This window comes from Populus euphratica, unplaced genomic scaffold (genome assembly GCF_000495115.2).
Source record: "Populus euphratica unplaced genomic scaffold, PopEup_1.0 scaffold1831.1, whole genome shotgun sequence".
In the NCBI taxonomy this organism is placed as follows: Eukaryota; Viridiplantae; Streptophyta; class Magnoliopsida; order Malpighiales; family Salicaceae; genus Populus; species Populus euphratica.
In genome coordinates this window covers 10,238-19,442 of record NW_011501676.1, presented here as the reverse complement: position 1 = coordinate 19,442, position 9,205 = coordinate 10,238, and the positions used below count along the sequence as shown (strand labels likewise).

At 33.5% G+C, this 9,205-nt stretch overlaps 1 protein-coding gene and 1 long non-coding RNA gene across 2 annotated transcripts; one reads left to right on the top strand and one right to left on the bottom strand.

Moving 5' to 3' along the window:
• Nucleotides 1–1,798: 1,798 nt before the first annotated feature.
• Nucleotides 1,799–7,295, bottom strand: LOC105118256 (guanine nucleotide-binding protein alpha-1 subunit-like). Its single transcript, XM_011016159.1, has 14 exons — nucleotides 7,073–7,295; nucleotides 6,211–6,405; nucleotides 5,981–6,053; nucleotides 5,544–5,581; nucleotides 5,363–5,452; nucleotides 5,140–5,217; nucleotides 4,831–4,938; nucleotides 4,573–4,674; nucleotides 4,019–4,074; nucleotides 3,672–3,806; nucleotides 3,047–3,140; nucleotides 2,882–2,941; nucleotides 2,719–2,798; nucleotides 1,799–2,390 (listed from the first exon to the last, which is right to left on the bottom strand). The coding sequence occupies exons 2-14, from the start codon at nucleotides 6,295–6,297 to the stop codon at nucleotides 2,213–2,215; spliced, it is 1,179 nt and encodes a 392-aa protein (XP_011014461.1). The 5' UTR covers nucleotides 6,298–6,405; nucleotides 7,073–7,295; the 3' UTR covers nucleotides 1,799–2,212.
• Nucleotides 2,737–8,016, top strand: LOC105118258 (uncharacterized). Its single transcript, XR_840921.1, has 3 exons — nucleotides 2,737–2,821; nucleotides 3,890–3,894; nucleotides 8,006–8,016. It is a non-coding gene; the product is annotated as an uncharacterized LOC105118258 (long non-coding RNA).
• Nucleotides 8,017–9,205: the final 1,189 nt, after the last annotated feature.

Genomic DNA, 9,205 nt, shown 5'->3' with positions numbered 1-9,205 from the left:
TCTTGCCGGGTTATTTATTATTTCGACACTCCTGCACTTGAGAGAAAATATCAATCTTTTGGTCGTGTCACCAAACATGGTCTTCATCCAAATTTTAATAAATTGTTAATTTTTAAAAGATTATTTAGCAATTAATTTTGAATTCCCCACTTTTTTCTACCCTCATATATTTAATATTTGGAATCATAACCTATACACGAGGAGTTTTTTTGGTATTAAATGAATCGTTTTCCCTCCATAAAAAAAAAAAAGAATCTTTCTTTCAAAAATACAATTTTATTTTAAATTACATATGGGCCAAGTTTCTCAAAAACAAAACAAAAATCATAAATAATAAAAATAAACAAAAAAAATATAAGGCATGATGTAGCTTATTTAAATATAAAAATTCAAGAAATTTTTTTTTTGTTAATATCTTTGCATGTATTTTTGGATTTAATAATCCTTTTTTGAAATCTATGATAACTTGGCATACATTTTAAAAATATCAAAAAAATAATCTTGTTTTTTCCAATATCAAGGATTACAAATTTATACATAAGATGTATTCATGATATTAAAAAAAAAATACAAAAAAATATGTTTTAACTCTAGAATGGTTAGGTTTTAACTTGATAAGATAATGATTTTCTTACCAAAAAAGACTTTTCTTAAGCCTTAAATTAATCAATAGTTAGAAAACATAATAATATCTTAGTTTATATCAAACAAGAAAAGAATACAGTTTATCTTAGTGTACTAAGGGTGATATGTCTTCCCTATACTCAATCTATCCTCTTATCCAGACTCTAAAACCAGTTAAGGTTTTTAGTGACTAAAATACTTAGTGGCGACTTTATCTCTTATTTTACTGATAAAAAATAAAAATTTATTATCCTTTCCACTCCATCTCTGAACAACTTGTGGTTTGCGACAACTCAGTTTTAAAGTAATTATTCAAAGGCGAAAAGAATATCTAGTTTTCAAGTAATATTTATATAAATCTTTAAAAACTCTAAATTTATCTAATAAAATGCTTGAGATTCTTAAAAAATTTTAAATTTATTATTTTTACTGAAAGCATATAAAGCCAACAAAGATGTCATTGATGAGACCATGACAACCAACTACAATACCATGGTGCAAGCGATATGATATGATATAATGAGAAACAACTAACATTGATGGGAGGATTAATTGCTTATTTGGTGTGGTCTCTAAAGCCAAAGCCAATACCACCCCCCATCTACCTAATATTATTGGCAGCATTGGCCATACTTGCTTGGATATATTGCTACTCCCATCACCGTCCATGACACGCAAACACAATCAACACAGGCGAAGGGAGGAAGATGAACTCACCTCAGCGTCTTCAATCTTTGCCTTCTTGTTTTGTGTAATTAAATTTTTTTTCTTTTGAGATATATCTTAGCAGTGAAGTGGTTTATGTGTTTTTGTTTCAAATTGATATGATGCTTCATACATTTGGGAATCTTAAATCAGGTTCATCGCAAATTTATTTATTTTCTTTTTGTCAGCATTCTCATTGTGGCCTGCCAATTACATTTGACAATATAATAATTAGTGTATTATTAATAACTACAGCAGATGTTGATTTGTAAAAGCTGTTTTTTTTTAATTAAAAATATATCAAAATATTATTTTATTATTATTCATCTAAAAAAAATATTATTTTGAGAAGCAATTTAAAAACTGAGTTCAACTTCAAAAACTCGTTTAAGCTACCTAGAAAAAGCCCTTGATTCAATTTTTAATTAGATCAAGGATGGCTAGTCCACTCAAACAAACAATACTCAAGTAGAGAACCAAACTCATAGCTCACACAGATTAGCAATTTCTAAACAATGAGACCATGGTTCCAAAGATTTGGGCAAGAATAAATATGCAGTGGCTTGTGTTGGGTAGAAGGAATACAAGGTTACTTTCATATGTTCAATTTAGTCCCCAGTACCCACTCTGAAACAAAACAGATCATGCAAGAGAACAGATCCTCTGGATAGGTTTTTCTACAGGAAATTATTCAGAAAATAAAATCATGGGGGCAATCATCTTTCTTCGACCATGCTGAGAAAACAAATGGTGACCAAACTTTTATCCTGTGAGACTGATTCCAGCAGTCAACAGATGAGAGGTGTTTCTTCCACCTCTAATATTCAAAACCTGATCAAGTTCTTCAAACTATGAACCTCCCTTTTAAAGCAAATGCTTCTATTCACAATAAACCAGCTTCAAAGAGATTTCTGCGTCTTAAAGTCTCATCTACAAGCTTGAAAGTTTTTTTCACAAGCTTCTGATCAAGTGCTGTGGTTCTGTATATTTTAAATACCCGGTCCACGCGATCAGGGGTTGTGCTTTGGAAATACGACTCCTCAAACTTCTTCTTTACAAACCTGATGAATACTATATCATTAATGACGACCATCAAATCCTTGGAACCGCAAGAAAAAAAAATCATCACAACCTCAATAGCATAAAAAAAGGAAGGTCAGAGGTTAGCTGGTTCTAGACACTGTGAACAAACATTTTGCAAAATGCGCACATATATTTGACAAATATACAAGTGTTGGCTTGCATTAATTCATCAAGACCATAAGGAAGTGGAGTTCCTTATCAAGGTTTCAGCAAAGCACAAAACTTCAACACTTTTAGCCTATTCAGTGCACTAATATTTTTCACTCACTCATATATAGGAAATGAAGCAGCAAGATAAATGCTTACTCGTATGCATGCTCAATCTCTAGTTTTCCTGTCAAAACTGGCTGGTAGTCCTTGAACCACTCGCATACATTCAATGGTACCTGTAAATTGCACAACATCAAAGGCCAAAACTGATGCTATTTTTTCTATACTAAATAAAAATGCACAGTTCTGCAGCTCTTACTTTCAGAACTTTCTCTTCAAATATATCAAACTTGTTTAGAAACAGCATGAAGGATGTCTTCTGCACGCAAGAAGCCAAGTGAAAATGTAAAGAGCCCCAGCTGTCTATATTCGGACCTTAAAATAACAGATCACAGGGACAGGTTAGAGTAGCATAAAAGACAACCTCAAAGCATGGTTGCTTCAGGACCCACTCAAAAAGCTCCTTTGTCCCAATCATTCGATTCTTGTTTTCATCCTCAAATAGTGTTTGATCATACCTGAAAACATAAACAGTCAAATTACACCCTTTTCACTTTCCAATGTGTTCTTGTGTTAGAAATGTAACTTCACATGCTAACAGATAGCAACGGTTGAGATAAGCTCACTCCAACTCAATACTGCCCTGACCAAGTGTTGCAGACACAAAGTAATGAATAATGGGAATGGAACAGCATGTACAGACACATATTTGACAGTTACAGCACAATTTTTTACCCGAAACAAGATTTTCCATATTCAAATAAAAACTGAAGGTTTTCTGAGAGGTCCTTCTGGAAGATATAGGCCAGATAATCCCAGCAAAGTTTGTTTGCTTTTGGAAATGTAGCATGCAATGGATACTGCAGGGGCTACTGTCATGAATATCAGTATATCAAATAACCATGATCCAGAGATGGCCAAGGATATCCAACTAAAAAGAAAACCAAGGATATCCAACTAAAAAGAAAACTTCAAATATTTAATGTTCAACACCCAAACTCAACAATTCTGTGACATTATAACAGTTCAAAGAAAATAGGTCATCTTACTCGCTAATTGCAGCACAAAAAATTACAGCTGTAACACCTTCAAATAGATGAATCCATTTCCGCCTCTCATTTCTCTGCCCACCGACATCAAAAAGTCTATACACCTCCCCACTTTTCTTGTTCTCACCAACAGGGCTGACAAAATCATAGCCAACATGAGCTGCTGAGTACCAGAACTAATAATTTTGGAGGTACTGGAAAGCATATTTTGCAATCAGGTGCAGTTGACCTTTAAGTGAAATTGATTCAAGTCAAGAAAATTGCACCTTGTAAACCCATGTCAAAACACCATAGGGCAAAACACATATTGAAAGCAATGCAAAAGCCAGGTGAATTAGTATGTTCACCTGAATTGGATCACTACAACGCCTGTTGTACGAACTCTTGCATAAAGAACATCGTCCTGAAATACAATATACACTGAGAATCTGTGGGAAAGAGCTTAAATATCATTTAAAAAGTGTTATGTGGGTGCATGCATAAAGTAAGTTAATAATCGACAGAAGCTAAAGTAATGCCAAAAATCCAAAGACTAAGCAAACAATTTTTTATGCAAAATGTCTTAGTAACATAAAAGCATCATTCCAACAAGTGCACCAGAATTTCCCCAATAAAACCATCACACTGGGACATGCAAAACTGAGCATATTAAAAATTTAAACTGGATGCATGCCATACACAGAAGTGAAGCTCACTGAAGTTCTAATATAAAAGGTTTCGAAGTAGAACAAAGAAATGCAGTGCGATGGGGTCTAATCCTAAGGAATAAATATTTTGTATATGCATTTTGTGGATGTTGAAGAATTTAAAACTTGCACTGATATCCTAATTATGCAAACAGAATGTACATAACATTCATGTAACATGGAAACAATAAGGAAACAAGATAAACTATAGATACCTTAGTTGGAATATAATTTGCATCAGACAATCTTTGCAAATTCTCCATGAAATAAGGGGTACAATCTGGAACTTGGAGCTCATTGCCACGGGCATATGTTTCCTACAGTATGCATTGAAATTAATAACTGAAATGCTTCATGCAGAAACCATGAATGAAAACCATAGTCTCAATGATATAATAGGAAAACAGACAAACTTTGTAGCAATAATACAGGTTCCAGGGAAGTTGTATATGTATCTTTGATGAACTGGCTACCTGAACTGCAGCATCTCTCCATAGAGTTTCAATCTCCTGGGCTAGTTCTTTGGTGAGACGTGGATGATCCAACCTGCCTCCAATTTCTGACAATTTCTGTCCAATATCCTGATACATGTTGAAATGAATGGATTGTAAAATCAAACCACTTTAGCAAAGAATTAAGCCAAATGTCTAGGAAAAAGAATACATCAAATTAACCTATACATGTTAGATAGTAAGTCATTGCTAGATTCCTAAAATTTGTTTTTTCAAAATGATAACCTTACTTCAAGCAAAGTAAAAGACATTGAAATGACAAATTCAAACCTTATTTTCATTGGATATAACATACTTCAAGGAATTTGTTTCATTTTGAGCCAATTCTTTTGATCCATCGTGCAATACCTGTAGAAACCCATAGATTGAACTTTCAGAATAAAATTTACCATTTATGAATCCAAAAGTTTCACCACAAAAGCCAGGCACTTCGTATTTTCTAAATTATGCAAAAAGAGAAAATAACCAACACACCCTTTCAAGTTTTGCATACTTTTATTGTCTGATAGACGTTCGCATGGATGACTGAGATATAGCTCTTGAGCTCTGCCTCGTCAAAACCACTTTGAAACAAAAGTTTTATCTGCATCCAGAACATACACAAGCAAGGATAAAAAACAGCAATGCTGGCAAACACAAGTTCATACTTGAAACAACAAAGAGTTCTGTCCTACCTGCTTGAAAATCGTTGACTTCCCAGAGTCTCCAGCACCTTGATCACAAAAGATTGATCACATCATTAAAAAAAAAAAAGAGAAAAGAGAAAATATATTGGCCACCAAAGTGGGGGGGGGGCACCGTGAATGGAAAGAAAGAGAAAAAAGAAAGAAATGTGCAACAAAATGGAAGGCAATTACATTTAGACAATAGTCATGCATTAAGCAGGTTCATAATTGCTCTTCTGCTAAAAGAGAGAAAGTGCTTCTCTAGGGAAGCCACTACTGGCACCTATGGTGTCTGTGCTATCTGGACCTCAAATACAAGTCCATAACTATGATAAACATCAATTACTAAGGAAACAGTTTTAGACGCCGAACAATTAACATAATACAAAACAATTTTGAAAGCCAAATGACCAATGCAATGAGAAATGAGGTTGAATTGCATTTACCAAGAAGCAAAAGTTTTTGAATATGCTGTTCAACTTTGGTTTCTTGTTCAATTCGCCTTTCGATTTCTGCAGCCTGGAAAAGCCAAAATTAAATTTGTAAACTTAAGATTACACAAAGAACAAGGGGCACAAAAGAGGCATAAGTATCATCATAGACAAGATTAAACCGAATCACCAGTATCATACTCGTAAAAGAATATAAATCATGCATTTTATCAACTGTAACTCACCTGTGCATTCTCTTCAGTATCTGCTTCATTGTATCGATGCCGTTTACTGCAGAGTAAGCCCATATTTTGTGTTGTGATAGACAGCATGGAACGTGTAGTGATCAGGCTTCACCAGGGGTTCAAACAGTTGGTCGATGCCCTTTTGTAAAGGTCACTCATAATGTGGTCAATTTGACCTGATCAGAGTGAAGAAACCTGCAGAGGTCATTAAAGATTAGATTCATCTTCATTGTAAAAATACTAAAGTTCAATCACCAGTCCAACTCAACTAAATCCGCACATAAATGAGTTGTACAACACAACCAGTACCCAAAATCACATGTCATTTCTCGTGACTCCAAGTTCAAAAAACAAAAAACTAGAAAACACCATCAGAGACACACGTACATTAATGACAATAACTTATCAGCCATTTATATGTACAATTAATATTCCCAGTATAAGTTTACACAGGTCTTGGCATTTACCACTTCACGGCAGTACATAGCATCAACACACCCTTCAGCCAACTTATCTCCTACCTCCCATTGCATAAAAACAATCTATGTTTTAATTATAAAATCTTTCATTATCATAAAACAACTTCCAAAATAATTATAATTAATTGCATCCAACAGGAATTATTATTATCATTTTTATGAGAACTAAAAAGGAACAAAATGAGAATTATACACACAGATAAAGATAATGAGAAACAAAAAACCCAAGAATGTTCTAAATCAAACCCAAAAATGAAAAAAACAAAGGATTTTTTTAAAAAGAAAACTATTGTTGATCCGCAACTGTCAGTGCAATAGAATAGAATACGAAGATCCCACAACGTAAATTGAACCCAAGAAAGCAAAGATCTAGAAAGACATACTTTAGCAAATGCAAAGAAGCAACAAGGTCAAAGTTGGTAGATATAGGATTGGTTGATTGGCTTGGTTCTTGCAGCCACCCTCTTTGCTTTGTCTGCTGTTCTTCTCCTCCTACACTTTCGCTTGCTCTCATTACAGTCAAAGTTGGAAATAAAATGTTCAACTAGCACTGAGATGAGCACCTTTACAGCCACGTTTATTTTTGTATTTTAATAAATAAATAAAATATTATCTCAAAATGTTATCAAGTAAAAAATATTTTATAAATATGGAGAGGATTACAGTCTGTGTAGATGTTCATCGAGGGTGTCTTTTGTCTTCGAAAGATTAAAAAAAAAGAAAAAAGGGAGTTATGTAACTATTACAAGGCAGTGAAGTGGACTGGACTGTACTATGCTCTACTGGTTCTCCCTTAGATCCTCTGGTTTCTCTGTTTCCGTGTTGTCTCTGTCACGTTGGATCCTCTGGTTTCTCTGTTTCCGTGTTGTTTCTGTCACGTTGATGGTTTGTTCTGTCACGTTGATGGTTGATTAGTACTTAAAATTGCATTTTTATCATGGTTTTATATCATCATTTTGCACTTAAAGTATCAATAACTCCTTAACTAAAATATGTTTTATAATAATGTATCTAATAATATAAGATACCTATAATTTATGGTAAATGTCTATTTTTAATGCAGATCTATCACATAAATGAAAGGATTGATTGATGACTTAAAGAACTTAAATTGCATGGATAAAGAGATGGTCAAACTTAGAGAAGAGATGTCGGTGCAATCCAAACCGGAACACTGTTCGGTAATTGGGTCATATCTGGAGCTACAGATCTCAGATTTAGGTCAAATTTATATGGATAGAAAGGTAAGACACATGCCTACAACTTTCATATGGAGCCCAAGATCTAAAAAGGCCATTATCAAGTCCAAATTGTAGCAACAACAAAGAAGCCCGAATCTGTCTTCCAGCCCGAGCACTGTTCGGTATTTTGGCCATATCTGGAGTTCTAGAAGTCCAAATGAGCTGAAGTTTTTACACAAGAAAGCTGAGACAATTGCCTACAACTTTCATGTTTACAACTGGCTCCAATTTTGACGTTATCAATGACGTTTTGGGCAGACAAGAGAAGATAAGGATTGTCACCAAGTCAAAAGTTGGTCACCCACTTATCAATTAGTCATCAAATCAATAGTTCCCATTTTTGGCCTATAAAAGGAGGCATTTGCCATGCATTTAGGCATCTTGGTTTCCAGATCAAGATCATGCTCTTCCTTTCTCTCTTTGTATTTTTTATGCTTTGTTTTCATTAATATTAAGTTTATGCCTTTCATTTCCTTTCCTTTACTTAGTTAACTTTTATGTTCTTATTTTGTTTATCTATTTTGCTTTCTTTCATTATGTCTAGCTAAGTTAATTATGTCAAGGTGAAAAGGTTACACTAATGGTGTAAGAATAAGTATAATGTAAACTTAATATGGACTTTAATGTTTGATACTAACATGTTTTATATTTGTTATCTTGTTCACTCTTTAATACTTTGCTTGTTAAATGACTAATCTTGATTTATGTTGTATAACACTTGGTACAACAAATGCTTGGCACTTTCATAGCCCATAATGTATGGTATAACCGACACCTGAGCTATGAAAGGAACTTGATTTATTGTTAACATAAGTTATAATCATGAATGCTTGACGAGATTTACAAGTATTAGCATTAATTGAATAAGATGACTAATGTAATCATGTTAACAATATATAATCTGATTGGAACCTCCTTTGTGTGTGGTTTCCAATTCAATAATAAGAGTTTATACTATACTTGTTTGATATACCATTAGTGGAACCTCTAACCTTGACATTTGTTATTATCATTGTTTAATCGTTACATTAATATTCCATCTCAAAGTTCTCATCTTCTTCTTCTTCTTCTCCTTCTTTTTCTTTATTATTATTATTATTATTATTATTATTATTATTATTATTAGTACTACTACTACTACTACTACTACTACTACTACTACTACTACTACTACTACTACTACTACTACTACTACTACTACTACTACTACTACTACTACTACTACTACTACTACTACTACTACTACTACTACTACTACTACTACTACTACTACTA

Coding starts and splice junctions, on each gene's coding strand:
- LOC105118256 (XM_011016159.1), bottom strand. CDS start 6,297: ATGCTGTCTATCACAACACAAAATATGGGCTTACTCTGCAGTAAACGG. Junction 5,218..5,362: donor ACGTCTATCAGACAATAAAA/GTATGCAAAACT, acceptor GGGTTTCTACAG/GTATTGCACGATGGATCAAA. Junction 2,799..2,881: donor TTGAAGAGAAAGTTCTGAAA/GTAAGAGCTGCA, acceptor TGCAATTTACAG/GTACCATTGAATGTATGCGA.